General features: G+C 36.2%; 1 protein-coding gene across 1 annotated transcript in view; it reads left to right on the plus strand.

The window, feature by feature from the left end:
* The window catches only part of ABCA13 (ATP binding cassette subfamily A member 13), a 191,189-nt gene that overhangs the window by 162,010 nt on the left and 6,686 nt on the right, over window positions 1-22,493 (plus strand). Inside the window, exons 56-58 of the mRNA XM_068671052.1 lie at window positions 7,580-7,714; window positions 10,187-10,290; window positions 13,007-13,099. Of these exons, the coding sequence (XP_068527153.1) occupies window positions 7,580-7,714; window positions 10,187-10,290; window positions 13,007-13,099 (332 nt within the window). The remainder of the gene's footprint in view (window positions 1-7,579; window positions 7,715-10,186; window positions 10,291-13,006; window positions 13,100-22,493) is intronic.

Below are 22,493 nucleotides of genomic sequence, written 5' to 3' on the forward strand. Positions count from 1 at the left end.
TCCCAGATTGTCCTTGTAACTTCCACAAGGCTGTCTGTCTTCCTCTCCCTTTTCCTAGAAACAAAACTGTATGTAACTGAAATCTCTTTTCTACCTCCCTACTTAGATACCTACCTACCTACCGCCTTCTTGGTTATTGCCTCAGGGTTCACCAAGTGGTTTATTGTCAGTTCCTTGTCTGTGTATTGAGTCTGCCTTCTTGTTTCTTTGCAGCTTTTCCCCCAGCAGCTAGGTACTATTTGAGAAAAAGGTCTGTCTCCAGCAATGGGACACTGAATATTCTAAAATAACTGCTATCTTATCCCAATAATAGCATCAGGGCAGGTAATAGTTTGAATGTTTCCTTAAGCTAATCAGTTGGGTGTTGCTGGATCAGAGGTTAGGGGATATGAAAGATTCTTACAAGTCTTTGCACCTTCTCTTGGGTTATCTCCTTAATAGACCCTGGCTGGACATTAGCTTATTGTTTTAACAGTATACTTCTTGCAGGGTTCTTAGAAATCATGCTGCAGTCTTTTACTTAGTTGTTTGCTGATCTTAACTCATCATTGGTAGTTTTTGCTTCAGAGTACTGGCAGAATGCTACAAACATGAATTTGTTTCCTTTGATCTAAAGGAAACATATTAAGGGCTAATTGTTAATATACTAGCCTTCTAAACTATAATTATGTGTTTTTTTCCATTAAGTGGCAGATCTAACAATTGGGCTAAAAGCCTATCATAACTAGCATTTGTTATCATGATGCTTTAAAAGAAACATAGGTGGCAACAGATTCTGGCCTCTGTCCTAGAGCGGTGTGGTCATTCAAAACGATGCTAGTAAATATTCTTACCTCTTACAGAAGTTATTGAATACTATTGGTCCTCAGTGCAATTTAAAATGGAATCAAAGTTTGATTGTTTAATTACACAGCAGTGTTCTTTAAAGCGCTGTAAACATGGCTTTTAAGCTTTTTTTTTTATTATTTAATAATTTTCAGAAGAAAGTACAATACATTATAACCCATATGTCCAAATGGTACACCATGCGCTATAAATGAAGCAGTTTTTAAGACATCTTAAGAAGAGTGTGAGGTTCAGAAAAGCACTTGAATGATAGAAGTACTTAGTCTTAAATAAATTTCAGGGGACTCACTAAACTCACAGACTCGAGGTCTTATACATACATGTTGCTCTCAGAAAGTGCACCCTGGAGCATAGAGGAAACAATCTCCCTTTGTATATAGACTGAATAGCACATAAAGTGAGGCAGATGGTGACCATCAGAAAGGAATGGAGTAGCAATGAGCCTATGATGTAGGTTTCCAGCAGCAGCTGCTCTGGAGGCAGTTAGGCTGTCTCCAGACAGCCTAAGGAGCAGGATCAGGAGCTGGTGTGGAGCCTTGAGAATGGAGATAGATTTGTGGTGTGCCACAAGGATCTGAATTTCGTAAATAACCTGTCCCATGTGGTACTGAACTCATCTCAGGTGTCTGGGAAATTTTCCAGATTGCAAGGAGCAGGATGATACCAACAGCTTTCTATGCTGTGCCTGCAGGGGGTCTCTCTGCATGTGCATATGTAAATGAACACCACTGTAATTGCTATCACCTGTCTGCATTTGGTGAGGAGCCACAAGGATAACCTGACTTCCTATACCTCCTCTAAAATAAGATTTTTGCTCGCTCTTTGAAATATCTGGCATTCATAAAACCCCTTGCAAATGCAGAAGTATTGATGAATAATTTCTGTACCTAAGAGCTTCCACTTTGTATTCAACTCCATCTACTCTGGGTAATCAGTACACAGATACTCCAGTGGACGCTCTCAAAACCATATGGGGAACAGTTCCCCAAGAGGAGTAGTAACTCACATACTGTTCCTGCTTCAAGTGGATTAAAATAAATTATTTGTTGTTTAGAGATGAGTTATGGTACTGTGGTGCACTGAGGGACGATAACTGTCAATCTTCTGACTATCCTGAACCTTAGATGATCTAGGTGCTGCTTCTTGTGCCTTAGTATCACATCTGTGATACAGAGACCATTCTTCCTTTCAGCTGTCATTGTTTTTGGTCTACATAGATGACAGAGCAGACTTTGTTGCCATATGCTTGCAATCAAGGCATCAAAGGCCTCCTGCAAATATTACTTAGCTACTCCAGTTTACCTTCATCAACAACTGAAGTGCAGCTATCTCAGAGGAAAACAAATGTTTTTGTCAGTGGGCCCTTCCAGCAGTGTGGCATTGCTGTGAAGTGCTGAACAGCTGCTGTGCTTCAACCCAGAAATGGCTGGTGCTTGGTGAAACTGTGTATTTTAGTTGCTTATAAAGAAAATAAGGCTGAGAATGCTTTAGAACAACAACTGTATGGAAATGTAAGCTGCTATTTTCTCATTCCCTCCTACCTATGATATGGTGTTCCAAGCTTGCCTCTGAATGCTTACATGTGAGTGTTGATATTAGTGCGCGCACACACACACACGTGCATATTCTAGGGAGTACATGGTTTTGATTACTATGCAGAAAGCAACATACGTTTGTTTAGTTTTTAAATAAATTAGCAAGTGGGCAGGTGAGTTACTGGATGCCTTGCTACTGAAGAAATCTACTGAAGCACTAACTTCAAAGATCAAATCCTTTTGCTAGACAGATTTATCAACAGCAGGAGTTAAGTGCCTGACATAAAGTTGAGTGCACTTAATGTTCCAAAACAGTAATTAACTGAATGGGAAAGGAGGAGGAAAACGGGTCATTTGCTATCGATGTTAAGTTTCATGGAACATGAAGTTTTACTTTACTTCCTAAAGCTGCTCTGAAACTTTATTATTTTTCTAAAAACTGGTAAGTTGGAAGTAGAGCTTGTGGACTACTTAGACATATACTGGTTTAACATAGTATTTTAATAGTTATTTTTATTTCTTTAATATATCAAGTTTCGGCATCTCAGTTTGTTCCAGAAGACTGCATACAATTTGTTAAAAAAAAAAAAAAAAAAGTCAAATACTAATACAGTATTAATTGACACATCCCATTTGCATTAAAACTTATGCATTGGAGATCTCAAAACAAGCTTCACCACGCTTTCAGAGGCAACTTCTTACTGTGCCAATGTGATTTCTTTTTAAGTTCACTCTCCAGGAAGATTTTTGCACTGACTCTGGAGCCTCATTGACTTGCTTATGTGCTCTATTCTAGCGCTGCTGGAAACAGGAACTTGTAAAAGCAGTTACTCTTTGCATCCACAAATCTTTCATGCTTGTTTTTTAAGACTCCAAGCAGAATTAGAGTGCACAGTTTTATTATCTGGGATAAAGAACTATATTCCCTGAGAACTTTGACCATGAGATACACTTTCCTAATGGAAGAAACATAAAAATTTTGGGTTTATTCTGAAGCAGAATAACTACCGTTTTGCATGGATTTGATGCTTGATTGTTACTTAGGATATTTAATCTATATGGCATTCAAATTTACTCAGAACCTGACAGATAGAACAACTTTTTTGGGGGACTGTATAACTTTTTCAAGTGACTCTAGAATTCATCTTATGCTTATTATTTCTGTTAGGTCTGACACACTTTTCGTATTTTCAGTCGGGTTTGGTTTTTGATGGTTTTGTTCACAATAAAATAACAAAGAGTTGCACATTATGTTTATTTTTTCAGAATTATGAAAAATTAATAAGCTGATGCTTACAGCCTTTCAACTCAGGATAGCTACGCTACATTTCTAGACTTCTAATAGACTGAGGCCTCTCTGACTCAATCCATTTTTTTCTGGAAGACATACTAGCTGATCACTCTCAGTACTACTTAATGTTTTACTATTAGTGGTAACTTTGGAGGACAGTGGAAAATAATTAGCATTGTGGGTTACATAATTAATATCATTTTAATATCATATTAATATCATTTACTGCTTTTGAGAGAAGTAAATGTACCTCTTGGTTTCCTGGTTGATAGGTGGCACAATGCCTACTTTAATCTTTACTCTTAGAAAAATTAAGATGTGTGCAAAAGTTCAAGTTACCTTGCTGTGGTGGTTTTACCCAGCTGGACAGCAGAACTCCACCACAACCACTTTCTCAGAGAAAGAGGTGGAGAAAATACAATAGAAAAGGCTCAAGGGTTGAGATAAGGAGATGGTTCACCAATTACCGCCACAGGCAAAACAGACTTAACATAGGGAGATTAATGTCATTTATTGCTTGTCACTAAAAGACTAGAGAAGTGAGAAACTAAAAGCAAACTAAAACCACCCTCCCCCTATCCATCCTCTTCCACCTCCTCTCCCCAAGTGGTGCAAGGGAGTGGGGAATGGGGGCTGTGGTCAGCTTCTGTCAGCTTCGTCTCCCCTTCTCCTTCACAGTCACACTCCCTGCCCCTGCTCCATGTGGGGTCCCTCCTATGGGATGCCATTCCCAAGCTGATCCTGCGAGGGCTGCCCCCAGGCAGCAACTCTTCAAGAACTGCTCCCACATGGGTCTGTACATGATTTTACAGATTCAAGGACTTATTCCAATGAGTATTCCAAAATTGGGGGAACTATTAAATTAATTTGGAAAAAAAAAAAAAAAAAAAAGAACTTTTTCTTTAGATATTAGGCTTGGATAGGGAAAATAAATCAGTTTAAGGAATGTTGGAAAATAGGGAAATTTTTAGCTTAAAGATATAAATTCTGTTATCTGGATGGGGGGAAGAGAAAGGGAGGAAAGATTAAATTCACGACTACAGGCATGAGTAGATGTAAAATATCTTTATGGTTCAAATGCACTCACAAAATATATATTTGCGTATAACTGCGTCTTTTCATTTGGCCTCAATATTACCAACTTGCTATATAAATTGATGTATCTCCTCATGTATCTCCTCACTCTTCACTGCTGAAAGTAATTGAAACCAGAAATAGAACATCATGATGAATAGGACAGGGAGGGAGAGAAGGTGATTGTGGATATATCTCATATTCACTAAAGGAAGGAAACCATTAGAATTGTAAATGCCTTGCATAATTGTGTGTATCTGAAGATTTGTCACATGTCCAATTCTGGATTTCACTTAAAGTCATTTAAGAGGGATTTTCATTTTTACTTTATGGTACACTATGATGCAAACCAGAAGACACCACTGGTTATACAGATAAATGAAGTTATAATGAAGATGTGCAGGCTCTTCCACACTATATCTAATGTATAATATATCTACTTTCATTCAGATGACATTTTCATTATCATTGAGGTCACTTTAGAATCATAGAATCCATAGAATGGTGAAGGCTCTGGAGGGCAAGATATATGAGGAGTGGCTGATGTCACTTGGTTTGTTCAGCCCAGAGCAGAGGAGACTGAGAGGAGACCTTATGGCAGTCTTACAGCTTCCTCACAAGGGGGAATGGAGGGGCAGGCGCTGATCTCTTTTCTCTGGTGACACGCAATAGGACCTGAGGAAACATCTTGAAGCTGCGACAGGAGTGGTTCAGGCTGAGTGAAAGGAAAAGGTTCTGCACCCAGAAGGTGGTCAGGCACTGGGACAGGCTCCCCAGGGCAGTGGTCACAGCACCGAGCCTGTTGGCATTCAAGAAGCATTTGGACAATGCTGTCAGACATGTGGTCTGATTTTTTGTGTGATCCTTTGAGGACCCAGGAGTTGGACTCAATGATCCTTGTGACTCCCTTCCAATTCGGAATATTCTATGATTCTGTGATTTGTAGGAGGATAATCATCTCATCACTAACACGCATGCATTTCCAGTCATAGCAACATTAAATCAGTTTAGTAGAGTGGATAAGCAATTTACCATGTGCTTTAGAGGTATTTATTTTACAGGTTGCTTGAGTGTATAAGAAGACCTATGTTTGAAAGATAAAACAACAACAAAAACACAAACCAAACCAAACAAACACAACAAAAACAAAAGACTCTCTGCTATTATATCTTATAATTAGGCTTAGGCTTTCAACTGTTTCTAAAGCCACAGAATATTTGAGTTTGCAGCACTTGTACTGGTATACAGCAATAGTATCTAAAGGAAAGCAAAACACTTTGAATTACCTCTGAAACAGAAGAAGATGTGAACTTTTCAGTATAAAATTGTTTGTGGATGGTTTAATAGTTGTTGATTAATGTTTTGTTGTTGTTTTTATTTTTTCTTTTTCTTAAACTTTCTTCATTTAATGTAGCCAGAACAACGTTTTTGAATGTAGGTTTTGTCTGAGAACATCCACTGCTCTCAGGTTATACAATAAGGTACACAGAACACAAGTGACTTTGGAATACCAGTGCCAGTGTCTATGCTAGAGCATTCCAGATTCGTACCGCTGCAGCATTATTCCTGCCTACAAAGAACTTGGAGATGTCTTTTATTTTTATGTGTATTACTGAAAAGTTTGCTAGAACAGTTATGAATATCTTGAGTATCGTCTCCTAAGGAAATTGCATAAAGTTCTCATGAAAATGGTTGTTTATGGCAGTTTATTTGAAATAGATAGTGAATATTCATAATATTGTTGATTGATATATTGTTTTCTGTTGGATTTTCTAAATTAACTCAACACAGTCAATCTGATCTGACAAATCCAATGTTTGCTTTTTGCTGAAGGTAGCACAGCGGAAGCAAAAATAATGCATAATACTGTAGTGGATGCTCTGGTGTTGGATCTGAGACATGAGTTAGAGCATCATGCAACTACTTGTTACAAGAATCCCCTGGTTGTGCTACATCTAGCACAAAGGTAGATTGGCTGTAGTGCAAATTTTATCACCTGTTGATGATAGAGCCACCCAGCAGCATACTGCTAAAGACATAGTGTTTTGTAGGGTGTCTGTTAGTGCTGAGTAGAAGAGTCCTACATGGTTTTGCATGAGGTCTCTTTGGATGGTCTAGTTGCTATAGGTGGAAAAAGGCTCTTAGTACATTTAAAGTTCTTTAGCAGCAGTATTTGAGGTAGCCTTGTACGTTAGGATTGTCTCTAATTGGTAGAGAAGAAAGGCCATAGAGGATATAAGCATTGTCTCCTGCTGCACTCTTGTGCATGACCAGTGTGGATCACAAATACTTATTTAAGCACAATATTACACCCAAGAGCTGGGTCTAATTTGCCCTTCCCCTTTATTTCAAAGGTCTGCTAATTAAATCCTAAATGATCTTTTGTCTTTAAGAAACTCTAAATGTTTGATCCATGACTTTCTTTTCTGCCATTTCCATTTTTGTGGTTGATGTAGAATTTTATTTCCTGAATTTCTGTCACTGAGGTGTTTGATCAGGTGAATACTGGAGAACTAAGTAAAATGAGGAACATTTTAGATCATTGAGCTACCAAACCAAAGTGAATGTAAATGACACAAGGAATTACAAGGAATGACAGAGCCAAATTTTCTATATAAGAATATCCTTATTCTTTGTGTGGAGGAAAAGGGTCCCAAAGTAGCTTTTTGTGCACCTCTATGATTCAGAAGTTTGCTGCAATGATTCATATGCAGCAAATGGGGGTAAGGGAGGAAATAACTTGTATGCTTACTTTTAATCTTCATGAACAGTGTATTTAAATGCCTACCTTATTTGGCTTGTCTTTGTTGACTTTCAAATTTCTAAACTGCAGGTAGCAGAGGACCTTGTCAACCGGTTACATCTCAATGCCCATGTTGACAAATTGGTGAGAACATACAGTGCTGGCACAAAGAGAAAGCTCTCTACTGCTGTGGCTTTAGTCGGTAAACCCCAAATACTTTTACTGGTGAGTAGAGGCAGTACCGCGGCTACTTTGGAAACATGATAAATGCATTGAATTTCCTTGTCTTGTGTGTTGCTTTAATAACAATCAGGTAGTTTTCTGGTCAGTCAAGAAGTAATTGATACACAAATGAACAACTGTCCTGTTTGCTTTGCCATATGAACATTTAATTTTATTCACCAGTGCTTCCAAATCATAATCTGATGTTATTTTTCCTTTTTTCTTTTTTCTTCTTTTCCTTGGGTCAATGGGATGGGCAAGGAAAAAGGACCCTAAACAAGTACAAATGCAGTTATAGCATCCCAGGACCCAAATAGATAAATAACTTATTTTAAGATTTCTTTATGTAGAAAAGAAAAAAAAATGCTGTAAAATACATTAATGATGTATGTATTCTTTACTTTGTATATAACATGAGAAAAATGTGTATGAACAATTCTACTGGCCGTCTTAAGAAGGAAGATTCTGATTTTAGTGAGTAATTTGGTGCTGGCGTTACTAATTACCTGTCTTTTTGAGGATTTTCATATTTCTTGCTTCATCATGCTTCATAAATTGTCCGGTTTTTATGTTTTTATTGGATTCACTAATTAAACTAATAATCCTGAATGGTGTTAAATTGAATTATGTGTTGTCTTGGTGCCCGCATTTTACCATTCATTTAGGCCTGAAACTGGCCTTTTCAGCATAAACAATGTCTTTTGTATTGAAGATCATGGAATTACAAAGCTATGGGAATTTTGTACTGTATTCTTTTTCTCATCACCACATATTTTTTTTTCACTAGAGAAGATGACACCACTCTTCCTTCAACCTTGGGTGGGAAGATCTCAACCAGTTCAATGGTTGAATCAGCCTTTCAGACTTGTCAGAAGGATGTGATTTGTCCTCCAGAGTTGAGAGGGCAAATAGTACTTCCAGTCATAGATCACAGACTAAGTAGAAAAATATAAAATTGGTTTTGGCTTTATAGGCTTTATATTTCCAAAGCTCTGTATGTTCTGAAAATGAGACATATTTTGTTTCTTCTAGCTTCATAATGTTGACTCACTTCTGAGTTGAATTATTTTATTTACATTTTATGCTTAAACTGACTCTGCTTCAGTTAGTAAAAGGAGATAATCTTAATTCAGTGCTTTTTCCTGATCTTAGAAAATGCTCCAACTGTTTTTTAATGTTTTTATGACAGCTTGCTACTGCAAGTAGCCATACCTTCAGGGCAGATGCTATTGCATATGTAATGAAAAAAGGAAAGAAATGTATAAACATGTCAAAAACTTTAAAAGATTTGATTGGTTTTAAAAAAGGTATCCGATTTTAAGGGAGCTGCTCAGTATTTTAAAAAAATCTCTCTCTTTTTTTTTTTTTTTTTTTGTCTGAGAAGCAAAAGCACCAATGTAAACTACTGTATCTATTTCCAGCTTGCATCTAGGATTGTAGCTATTAATTTAGGTGATAGCCTTATTTTTTATTATAATTATTATTATAATATTTTATTTTCAGTTTTACTGCTTTTTATTTTTGTTTTGTTGCCCCTCTACAGTTAAGAGGCTGAACCAAATTCCTTTTCACCTCTGTTGTTGGTAGCTAAGCACCACAATCAGCATCAGGCAGGATGCTTTGTTTGCTTTGTTTCTTGATAACTCTGCTTACAATTTTCAGCTAGGAGTCCTTGCTGCATAGGCCAAGCCCATGCCATCCTAATTTGATATGTCATGAAGATGCTGATAGCCCTCATGAAATTGTACAGTATTAAAATTAAAATTATTGGTTTTGGCAATATCATTCTTCATGTTTCTATGAGTAGAAGAGGTCAAAATTTGATCTACTGAGGACAGCAGGATTAGATAGGAAGGGGAAAGCTCTTTGTAGCTTTGCTTCTTTCTCCATGGAAGCCATCTGAGTTGGAAACAGGAAAAGCCAGGTAGTTTGCATTGGGAAGCACTGATTGGGTTATTATTTAATTCTGTGGATTCACAGGTGGGAGTTTTTCTAAAGGGACTCCAGGAGTAACAGCTGGAAGATGTAGGGTCCAAATATACTGTCCATGCCTGGTATGGGGTGAGCAGTAGCAAGCATATGTGAGTTAGCACAAGTCCTTTAGCACTTGTTTGTGCTCATGGCAGCTATGCATGTAGGGGGACAGACACAAACGCAAACCTTGCAGAGTGTGAGAAAAAACCTGCAAGTCTCTCCTATAGAATATATACATGTATATATATACATATATATACACACACACACACATATATATATTTTTTTGAATAAAAAAAAGTGTTTTATAAATATAGGAATGAAGTTAAATGTGCTAACACAAAAAAAAATGATCAGGGTGTCTTTTCAGTTATCTCCCCAAACCATGGTTTTTAAAATGAGACAAATATGTACTGTTACTGTGAATTCTGTCCATACTGGGCTGGAAGTCTGCTGTCTTTTTCCTGTGCTGCTGTATCATTATTTTCATTTTTCCCATAGGATGAGCCCAGTTCCGGGATGGATCCTTGCTCTAAACGCTACCTTTGGAAAACCATTCTGAAGGAAGTTCAGGATGGCTGTGCAGCTGTGCTGACATCCCACAGGTGTGACCCTTATTACAGCAGCAAGCGTATTCCTATTCTCCTTCCTCACTTGCTGTTAACTGAGGACAGAGGAGAATATTCTGAAGGCATATTCACTCTTTTTTCACTCATATTGACTCTTTTAGGTATCCTTTAGCAACTCCTTCCTGCTCATGAAAGTTGAACGTACATAAATCATAAATATTTTCCATATTCATTTTTCAAGGATTAGATTGTGGCTTAAGGAGGCTACAGGCAGAAAGATGATGCAGTGAATCTTCCCTTTTCTAAGCTCTTTCAATTCAATGTTGCTGCATCTCTTGTTTGGAACACAAGTTATCCTTTTGCAGTTGCCCACTTTACAAATCCTTAGAAACACAGGAGTGGAAAGCACTTTTCTGATTTTATTAATGATTTTGTTTTGCATGAGCATATTGAAGGAAAATGCTGTAGTATGCTAAAGACAGATACATCAGCTATTCTCTGTATCCACTGCTGGAAATGGAAGGATTGACCCTGTCTTCTTGGAAGTATCTATCTTGTCAATTCTTTGATATGGTTATTGGAGCATCATTTTATTGGGGAAAACATCAGAACTGTTTTGTAATGTCTGTAGTAGAATGGAATAAATTACTTGTTCCCCTAGGGAATATAGTATAGTCAGTATAATTATATATAAAATGTCTTCGATTGAAGGTCATGAACACATGCCCAGAAAGGACAAAAAATGATTAATCAAAACAGCAACACAATGTTTTGGCCAAATGAAATTTGAAAAGTAAATAAATCAATAACAGAATGTAGCAAAACTTCCTTATAGGTTTGCTAGATGCTAAATTTTTCATATGTTCTAAAAATCTCTATTTGTTGTCCCTGTACATGTATGTGTGACATTATTGCTGAAAAAAATGCAGTCAAAAGTTTCAAGAATATTGTTTATTGAAACTGAATCTTCAAAAGCACATACCTGTATTTGATCCCCAAGTGTTTACCAGCTTACTTATTAGGGAACAGAAGTTACACAGTGTAAATTAAGTCATCTTCAGTAAAGTTTGCTTTAACTTTCCAGTCCATAGTAAGAACCCTCTGTTGTCAAACACCAGCTAAACAGAAGAGATGTGTGGTCTCATTATTAATATGCTGTGAACAGAATAAATAAATAAATAAATCCATCAAATAAATTGTAACTAATTGCTCATTTAGCTCCACAAATTACTGACTTCTGGCTGAAACAGTTATAAGTACAGTGATAGTGTACACATCTCGCTTCTAATTAATCAGACATTGTTGTGGCAGGTTGGATGAAGGAAAAATTATTTTATACTATTTGCTGAAGGCCATTGGAGATTTATTTGAGATTATTCTCTTGAAGGCTACTTCATAAGTAAAATATTCCTTCTTATGAAATGAATCTTTATGCATATCAGCAAGTAAATGCACCGAGGTATAGAGATGGTTTCCTGTGTAAAGATTGGCATTTGAGACCTATTTACTTCATTTTCAGAGAAAATGTGCAACTTTTGTTTTGAGGCAGGAGAGGAATGTGGTTGTATTGACAGTCCATACAGGCCTAAATTTGTGTTATTTTGTCCTAACTGGGAATTGTTATGCCAAGAGGAGCATTATGACATACTGCATGCCAAAATGACTCAGCTAACTTCCTGCTTTGTGGGAAAATGCATTAGCTGTCTCACCATCTCTCTCAAACATAGTGGCTTGTGGTTTGGCAGTTCTCACCCTATTCCTGTCCCATTTTAAGAAAATTATTCCTAGGAGGGTACTTAATCTCCCTGCTCACTCAGTAAATACTATAATTTGGACTGCTATATGGCTGAGGCATTCAAGAAGACTTTTTAACTTTCTTAGAGGCGATGGGGAAGTAAGCACAGTGAATTGCAAGAACATCAAACAACTTTGACTTCTCTTTGAGAAGTCAACTCTTTGATGAATGTGTCCTGACTGATGTCCTGTCTGAAGCAATGCTTTGGAAGAAATGCTCACATAATTCTGTGTAATATGTAGAAAGACAGCATATCTGCCCTAAGCTTTACAAGTCAATGTTATTCTTTATCATCTGAAGCAGTCATACATAGCATGCTTTTTTTGTAACAATTTTTTTAACAAATGTTACAAATTTTTTTGTAACATGCTTTTTTATAACATGCTTTTTTTTTTTTTTTAGTCATATATGACATGCTTTTCTGTTCAGTTGCTTTTCCATGTCCTAAATTCTGTTTGGACTATAGTGTACTGCATCTTCTTCTGTCCTGCAGTCAGGCTAAGGGTAACTTTCCTTTTTAAGGAGATATATTATGCAAGAGGTGAGCTGAGCAAACTTCATTTTTCTCCCTCCATCCTTTTGCTTAAAATGACCACAAACATTTTACAGGGAATAATCGTCTCACATTCAGTGGCGTTTCTGTGACTGCCTGCCAGGTGTGTGGCTGTAGTAATAAAACCTTTGTATCATAACTAGATTGGTCAAATTAGATATGGACTAAAACCATAAACTCAGTTTTGAGGCTCTTTTCTAGCTGTCATGTGGTAATTATTTTTGGTATGAACCAACGAGGGCTACAATTTCAACCATTGCCTTTAAAGCCAAAGATTTTGTTGTACCTATTTTTGCAGCTGTCCAGATTACTTCCATTTTAATTAAAGGTAGGTATAAATAGTGTTCTCTGTTTTCACTTGACTTCATTTAATCCCTTTTTCTTTTCTCCACCATGTTTTGTAGTATGGAGGAATGTGAAGCCCTTTGCACACGGCTTGCTATTATGGTGAATGGAAGCTTCAAGTGTCTTGGTTCTCCCCAGCACATCAAAAACAGGTATTATATATCAACATTGAATCTTCTGCAGATACGTGCAGTCTCAGAACCGGCTAGATATTTAGTAGTGCCAAGGCATATATACTTACGACTGCTAAGCACATCTTTTCCTGACATCACTGAAGTTAAAAAGGAGCCAATTACGATATCTCAGCAAGCTAAATTGACATATGGCATTACTAAAATGCTTTGTAGTCTTCACTGGTAATTGAATAAGACAGATCTGTATCTAAATGAAGCAATTCTGCACTCAACCTGAGAAATGCATTGTGAGATTTCAACATTTTGTGATATTATGGGATACCCTTTAGTTCCTTGTGATAATTTTTCATAAGAGGAAGAAGCACTTAACAGGTCAGCAGACAGTAAGACAATGTATTTTGAACCATTACTGTCTCCTAACAAATTCACCGGTAATTTTATATATTTATGCTATAGTTTTCTGCTTTCTTTTCCTGGCGTGGATGAGCATCTCTTCTACTTCAACTCTGCTCATAAGTTAATTTAACATCTGTTTATGGGGACATTTATTTAGAGGATGGGCTGAATTCACCATGAAGAAAACAGGACCAGAAGTGGAAGGCAGACCTGCTGCAACTTTGAGATAGAACATTTACATTCAGTGAAAAGTAGAACTTTTATGGCATCCAGACAGCCAGCTGTGTAATGGCATTGCTCATTTACAAGCTGAAAAGCCACAATGGTTTGTACCAGCTCAGCATTTAGCACTCTTGAGTACAGATACACTTGACAATGTAAACAACCTCTACAGAAACTGTGCTACATTATGGGTATAAAGCACTCTGTAGTCTCATACAACTTTTTGTCCCTTGAGGGCACTTCTGGCTTTCTGTCCTTTGGATAGAACTGTAGGCCCTTGCTTCTCAGCTGCATTAGCATGATAGGCCTGAATCTTGTTTACCTTAATGTACTCTTTCCTTCCAAGTTTTTGTTGTTGTTGTTTGTTTGTTTGTTTGTTTTTTTGTTTTAACAGCGAAATAGACCTTCAGACCTATGAACACGGTGGTGAAAAGAACTGAGGTCTGCTTCCATATTTGTGCTTGTTTATCTGGAGGCAGGAGAAGCTCTTCAGGAGTTTCCACTGCTTTTGTTTCTAGTTCTTTTTCTTTGCTATCTAGTCCATTTTGACCAAATTTCAAAGCATAGAAAGGTCTATTGTCCCATTGGCTGAAGTAGTTTAGTACAACTCCAGGCACCCTTATTCCTTTTGCAGTAAGAGACAGATGTCTGTAGAAGACAACGTAGACCTTGGGCAGGTAAAAATGCTTTTTGAAGATGTGCATGTCCCCCAAAAAAGGAAAACAGTATTACTAGGTTCTTAGGCACTTCAGTTGAGTGTGTAAGATAGCTATGATAAATGTGGGCATTCTCTCTCTCTCTCTCTCTCTCTCTCTCTCTCTCTCTCTTCCTCTCTCTCTCTCTCTCTCTCTCCTTTTTATTTTTATTTTTAATATTTCAGATCCTCTGGAGGCTGTGTGTATGTCTGTCTTCTCAGCTTGACCATGAGGGGGGAACATTCCACAAAGTTTAGGTTCACCATTATCCTCTCAGTGACTCTGTCATTCTTTTGCCCCTCCTGATGTTTTCTTTAGCAGCATCTTTTCATCCAGCTTTTTTTTTGAAGTAATAAATCCTAAACATACTCATAACTATGCACCATATTCATATAAATAGGAAATTTCTTGATTTTTCTATCCTCTCTCTCTAGATACTCTTTCAGGTGGAGAGAGCTGCTGGGATTGTTCAGCCTGGAGAAGAGAAGGCTCCAGGGAGACCTCATTGCAGCCTTCCAGTATCTAAGGGGGGTCTGCAGGAAAGCTGGGGAGGGACTCTTTGTCAGGGAGTGTGGTGATAGGATGAGGAGTAATGGTTTTAAACTAAAGATTAAAAATGGTTTTAAACTTTAGATTAGATATTAGGAAGAAATTCTTTACTATGAGGGTGGTGAGGCACTGGAGCAGTTTGCCCAGAGAAGCTGTGGATGCTCCCTCCCTGGAGGTGCTAAAGGCCAGGCTGGATGGGGCTTTGAGCAACCTGGTCTGGTGGGAGGTGTCCCTGCCCATGTCAGAGGGTTGGAATCAGATAGCTTTTAAGGTCCCTTTCAACCCAAACCATTCTATGATTCTGTAATATACCTCTTTAGGATCACAGTAAGAAATTTAGTGCAGAAGAATAAACTATGTGACATGCTGGAAGAACACTCAAATTAATTCTAAGAACATCAAGACATTTACAGATCAGCCATTCACAAGTCAAAGCTCTATCAGCTTCTCTTTTAAGCTCTCCAAACCAAGTTAAAGATAAGAATGTTTGGTAGTCATATTCATAGTAATCATTTTCTAAATCTATCTATCTATGAAACAAAACCACTATGTACTAGGATTACATACTACCAGTAGGTTTGTGTTTCTTGTATTGCCATGACTTTAAAGCAAATCAGTAGCATTCATGTGGGTTAATATGTACACTGGACACCTGTATCACTAAAGCTTTCAATTGAAACTGTGTAGGTGAAGCTGCACTAAGATTTTCATTTAAGGTAGGACTAAAATCCCTTTAACTCCTAGCTTGTGGATTGATTTAGTCTCCAACTTTTCCACACCTATTGTTCAGGAACCTATTAATTTTTTCTAAAACTTTAAAACCTTTTATTAGGATAAAATAATCACTAGCTTTACCAAAGGATTTAATTAAAATTATACAGTTGTCTGAATTCTCACTGACTGCCTAATTCATTTTCTTGGCTTCTGAGAGCAAAAACAAGTGTAGAGAGTGTAGTCTTAAAACCTCATATACAAGCAGCCGTTAAAGCTGCTTTCTTTGGAAAACTTTTGATAAATGCTGGCGAAAAGCCAAAAAATGTCCTTGAATTCCTATTATTATGTTACTTACTCTAGTTTCAGGTCTTCCCTCCAGACAGACCAACTGACTGTGGTTTTCTTCACTTGTCCATACAGTGCTCCATTATAGACCTCAGGTTATCACACAACTAATAAATATGGTAATCGTTAAGGGTTTAAGAAGTCTATTACCTCTGTATAATTCACCTTCCAAACCTATATTAGGACAATTTCCAGATATGTTACCATGTGCCTATCTTGCAGAGGACTTCTCCATCTGCATGAGAGAAGTAGGATTCCTTTACTTACTACTCCAAACCACTGAAATAATTAAGTTTTAATTATTGTAATTGTAATTTTCTCACTTTCCACTCCACCTGTGATCATCCTTATCATCCTGAAAAACTTCCAGGACCTGAAAGAGTTTAACATTAGCACCTTTTAGTGTATTTGTCCCTGCCACCTTCTCTGAGTAAAAAAACCTATTTCTTTACATTTTATTTAACAAAACTCTTTCATGAAGCAATGTAAGTGAAAAAAGCATAAGAAAAACTAATCTTCCTGCATCTGACTCGATCTAAATTACTCATACTATAGAAATTTGTTTCTTGGTGATGCTTTTGTGTGTTATGTATGTGGATTAATCATACTGGCAATATACTTAATATTAACAAGCAGGAATTGTATCAAAAGAAATTCATGGCGGCCATCATTGTTGTAGAGTATTATGGTTTTGTGTTGTGTTAGATTTTACAACTCATGATTTTTTATTGTTCTCTTATTTATAAGCAGCTGTTGATATCTTTGGTCTATCTTCAATTTGTTTCTACAAATTAGATTGAACAAATACTTAAAAATCAATTACAGGTAATCTAATCTAGCTTTGGATAAAAGAAAAAAAATGTAAACACTGTATGAACATTTAAACCAGAGAACTTTCATAGGGGTTTTATTTATGATTGAATGACTCCTAGATATTAAGAAATTACCATGGAAGTACATTTTAATATTATGTGTGATAGTATTAAAATCTTAGGATTTTTTTTCCCTCTTTTATATGTAGCTACATTCACTAAAATAACATTTTTCTTCTCTTTTTGGGGATTCTATCTGTCTTGATGGAAACCATCAGAATTGTTTTATTTGCTTTTCTTTTAGTAGCATTCCAGCCTATAAAGTCTAGTTATGATTGTCTTTTTGATGAATGTTTGATGAAGTCTTAATGGGTCTTCCTTGGAGCCATGTTAAATTTCCTTCTTTACTGTGGTGGGAAGTTTCAAGGATTCAGCTTTCTTTCTCAGTACACTTTCAGCCCTTGGCAGATGGAAAAGACCATAGTCTTGGACTGAATACAGGTTTGTCAGATGGCAGTACAAAATTCTGCTATGAAGGCTATGAGTGAGCTCCAGGAAGATGCTAATGTGCTTTTTAATGTGCGTAAAAGCTTCATAGGGTTATAAAAAGTGACACATGCTGCTTCTAATGTGTGAGACTTGTTTAATTTTTCCAGCTCTTGTACAAGCCTGTTACCAAATGCTCACCCAAAAATGTCTCCTCTCCACAGTTGAAGGTATTTTAGATTTTATTCCCAACTGTTGAGCCCTGACTGATTTTATCTGTTTAAACATTTAAAGTACCCTCAAATGTTTCTCACTAGTATGAGTATTAGACTTCTTTAGAAGAGCTCTATTATGTTTATTTTTTTTTTTCAGGTGGCAGATTTCTGAATAAGGCCAAAACAGGTGTTAGCCAGGAAGAATGAATTGAAGAGTAATTTCCAAAAAGTTAGCATCTTAGTTCTAGATATAGTTTGTATGAGATAGATGTGTTAGCAGTTGTGCCTATTAAAACATAATTTCAGCTGACTCCTGCCAACTGAGTCAATTACTCTAAATTGTGAATGGATTACATCTAAACGTTCTCTCCAGTATTTTCCATTATACTTAATGTTTTTTTAAAAAATCACAGAAGCATTTCCATGTTAGGTACAGCTGGCCAATCCTATGGGAACAACATTTTGAGTACCATTCTTCATTTTAGGGCCATCTGGACAGACTTCTTTTAGCTGAAAAACCCATACCAATTTTTCAAGTGCTGGACACACATCAAGTCATTGCTCAAATTGTATCAGCAAGCCATCTGATTAAATTACCCAGCAATTAATCCGTTTGTTATAGCAGTTAGAATGGAAGATGTGTTGCCAAGCTATTTACACTTTACATTTTTTTAGAAGGTTGATTAAGAATGTTTTATTGCTTTTCTCAAGATAACTCGCATGTGGATTTCTTAAATGGAAAAAAAAAAAAAGGATTAAGTTTAAAGATCTCATGAATATTTCAGTTGTCATTGGACAGTGTGTTATCATACTAACAGGAATATTTGCAGTGACTTTCTTACATTCCATAAAATGTAGAAGCGATGATATTCAAAAATATATTTTTTATTCCTGTTGATAGACAACATAAATTCCTTTTGTACATAAAAAACTTATTAAGGCAGTAAATGTGTATTCATGCAATATATCTATTTTTAAATCTTCCCAGAGGAAATCTTTAAGAAAAGAGTTCTACAACTTTAAAAGCATATGGATTGTTAGTTCAGAAATCAGAGCTAGCTTCATACCCATAAAAAACTTTGTGCAACATTAGTTCATCCCTAATCTGTATGTATATCAGAATGCAGTTTTGGGGGGTGCAATTTTATATGGTGTTTCCTGCAGGACACTGCAATATAGCTGACTACTTGTATTCTCTTCCCCTACCATGTGATCTGTGTACCATCTTTACTAGGCATTTTTCTAACCTGTCTCTAAATATACTATTATCAGCATTCATTAGAGCTGTGCTTTGTAAATATTAACATCTATGTTTTCAATGATACTCCCAGGAAACAGGATTTGAAATAATTATCTCAATTTTATAGAGATGTAACTGGAGCATGACAAATATGTTAAAGTTAAAAGATTTTGGGTAACCATTCTGAGCAGTTTATGACTAAATATTTTAACACTACATAGTGCTTGGTGTTTTCAAAACTACAAAGCCATTGCAATTTTCAGCTGTAGCAGTGAGTGTTATGAAAGTACTATGAATTCCTTCTGCAGATTGGAGTCCTAGGTCTCAAGGTGAGCACTTAGCAGGGTAGGAAGCAGTAGTGAAAAATGTGGTTTGAGTGAATTACCACAGGTCACACAGGTGTACTGGAGTGGAAGGGTAGGATTTGCTTCCACAGAGCCATTCTTATCCACCAGAACGGTGAAGCACTTACTCAGCAATCTGCTATCTTACTTACAATATTTTCCAGATGTTTCAGTAAACAAAATCACTTCTATGAGCATTTACCTCCAGTTTATCTTGTAAACCCTTCATGGTAGGGATTTTTATAAGAGATACTATGCAGTGATGCAATTAAAGCTTATATAATAATGTAGATATTCCAGTTGTTTAAATGTGGATTTCAGAGCTGGCCTTCATTCTAACATTTTTTGAACTTGAGAATTTGAACTTAAATTGTTGATAAGATCCTTTTATTGGACATCTTAGTGTATAATATTTGGATAAAAAAAACAAATCACTATAAAAAACAAACTGAAAACAGTGACACAAACACACAGATAACATTATTTCCTTCTGCTTTTTTGACTGTTGAGCCCCAGAAGGCACCTTAAGGAACTGTTGTTCTAGTTCTTTGTAGGCTCTGCCATCAGCTTCGCATAGAATTACAGTGCTATTCTTTCTGTTTCTCAGGAAATGCCATATGTAAGTAAAAAAAAAAAAGTGTATCAGATCTCTGATACTTGCCTGTATGTGCAAACACAAGCACATATACATATGTTTGTATTGGGACAGATTTTGTGTGCATACAGTTGTACATACAATTAATAAGATTTTTTGAAAATTTTACCACATATTTGGATACCATACCTAAGCATTTAAAAGCCTGAAATTCAGAGAGCAAGGTAATGTTGTACCCTGCATTGTTCATAATCTGAGATGATCACTGTTATTGCAATGATATTATTAAATATAGAAATTTACTTTAGGTGACTTGGTATGAAAGCCTGGAGTATATGTGAACATAAATGCATGTACAATGTACTTGAACAAATATTACTTGTTGTTTTAATAGCTGTTTCTATTGTTATCCTGGAAAAATCATAATCAATTAAAAAAATCAATTAAAAAAAGATGAAACAATCTATGAATAGTATATGGAAGATAGATTTTATAAGCTAGTTGTTATTGCATCTAATTAAGTTTTTATTGTTTGTTCAGCAGCACTGAGGTTGTTCTGAATAATTGCAGAATGAATTTGCATTTTACAAGTCATACTATTTTTGCATTTGATATTAACATTTTTTTTTTTAAATAAAGCAAGTATTTCACATACCTCAAATTTAGAAACCTTTCTTCTATCTTAGATACTGTCTTTCTCTACCACTTAATATTGAATGACCTGAATCTATATCCTGTGCCTGAGTAATCATATTGGAATAATTGTTGGCTTGTCTAGATGAGACTTTATGGAAAGCAGAACCTTATCTGTTTGTAAATGAATGCAAACTGAAGCATCATGGCAAACAGCTCAGTAACAAATTATTCTCCTTCTTTGATTTATGGCATATATTCTAAAAGATGCATTTCCTTTCAAACATTAAGTGCCAATGTTCTTTTTATTTTTTATTTTGTTATTCAATAATGTCATTTTGGAGTATTCTTTTAATCAGTCAGACTAGTGCATATATAAAATATGCACATTATATTTCCACAAGTAAACTTTCTGTGAGCTGTAATTTTTATGTGTGTGTATAAATATATACTTACATACATACACACACACACGCATATATACACACAGATGCCAAAACTTAATAGCATAATATTCTTCAGGAAATTTAATCTTTGTTGAGTTTATTTTAAAACAACAAAAAAAACCATATGGATTATAAGATATATATATATATTTTTTTCATCAAGGCTTAGGAAATATGGCCATGTTCTTGATCTCCTGAGGTTGCATTCAGCAATTTTGGTGTGGGGAAAGAAGAGTTATGGGTTTGGAAAGAGTGTGATTCAAGGAGCTGGTCATACTTGACTCTCTTGTAAATTAAAATGGATGTTTCTAGATTAGGTTTTGTTTGTTTGCAAGCAAGCAAATTCCTAACAACTTTAAAGGAAATAATTTATAATAGAGATATAATAAAGATTATTGTAAAGCAAATAGAAAGAAATCTGCTGATACTGCACTTTATTTTTTACCTTTTACAGATAACAGGATGTTATGGGCTATCTCTGTAAAATACTGGGTTAGTACCTCTAGGGACCCCTTGAGACCATCCAAGTGTAGGCTTATCTGAGTACAAGTCATGTTTTAGGAGTTTTTCTTGTTCTCACTCAAATCTCTGACCCAGGACCTCTAAAAATGGGCAGAAAAGAACATTGAGAAGCTAGTATTACTTGATTTGCTTTAAGTGGTAGCCCCTCTACTTGGTATTTATGAGAATTTTTAGACTTTGGGCAACTGAATGTACTTCCGTTCCCACTGCAAGGCTAGGAGGAGCCTGAAGAAAGCAGGTAGGGGACTTGCTCATCATTATAAGTTTAGCTACACCTTACTCCAGTGTGTGATTGCAGTTTGGGTGGACACACATGTGAACTAGCTTAATACTATCTATTGTTATACTATTGGCAGCATGGCTGCCATCATGGCTACATCAAGGGCAGCAAACCACTTCCAAAAATAGGGGAACTATTTGGGAAATTAGCCCAGGCTGTTCATACTCAGCTTGTCAAATTCTGGCATCCAGCATATCCTGTATCAATGAGTTCTACAGTTTTCCTATGTGCTATATGGAAAATTAGTTTCTCTTACTGAATTTGAATTCCCTTCCCTCTGATTCAATTTGATGCTCCCTGGTCTTGCATGAAAAACAGGGTCATAGCAGAGTGAAGAAGCAATCATTAATTGCATTGTCTAGGCCAGTCATGATTTGGGGTATCTTTCTACCACCTACACATCTTTTTTTCTATGCTAAAAAGTTATAGCCTATTTTGTAATTCCTGATTGTTCCGTTTTACAATTGTGAAATTGTTTCATTCCTTGTTGCCATTTTAAGTTCAATTTTTCCCTTGTCATTTGAGCTTCTCAGTGACCTTGAAGACCCATGCAATTACACGTGTGGAGCAGTTGGATGCATTTTGTAGTCTTTGCTAAGTTCATGCTTCTTCAGTTGATGGTGTTGTTAATACCCAACTACTTTAAAATCAGTCTGGGAATGTTTGTGTTAGTTTCAGTCTTGTAGTTGCATTTGAGTAGGTAAAGCACTCAAATAATTCTCCTAGAACTGCTGATGAGGTGAAAGTCAAGCTTAAACAACTAGCTTGACTGAGAGAAAAGAGAGAAAAGAAAGAGCAAAAATATTTTTTGTTAGAATATGTGTTTGTGTGTGTGTGTATACACAAATAAAAATGCAGGTGTTGTTAAAGTGAGTGATAGAAATTAGCAATGGAAAATATCTTTGTTGAATAGCTTTG

This window comes from Anas acuta, chromosome 2 (genome assembly GCF_963932015.1).
Source record: "Anas acuta chromosome 2, bAnaAcu1.1, whole genome shotgun sequence".
Classification (NCBI taxonomy): domain Eukaryota; kingdom Metazoa; phylum Chordata; class Aves; order Anseriformes; family Anatidae; genus Anas; species Anas acuta.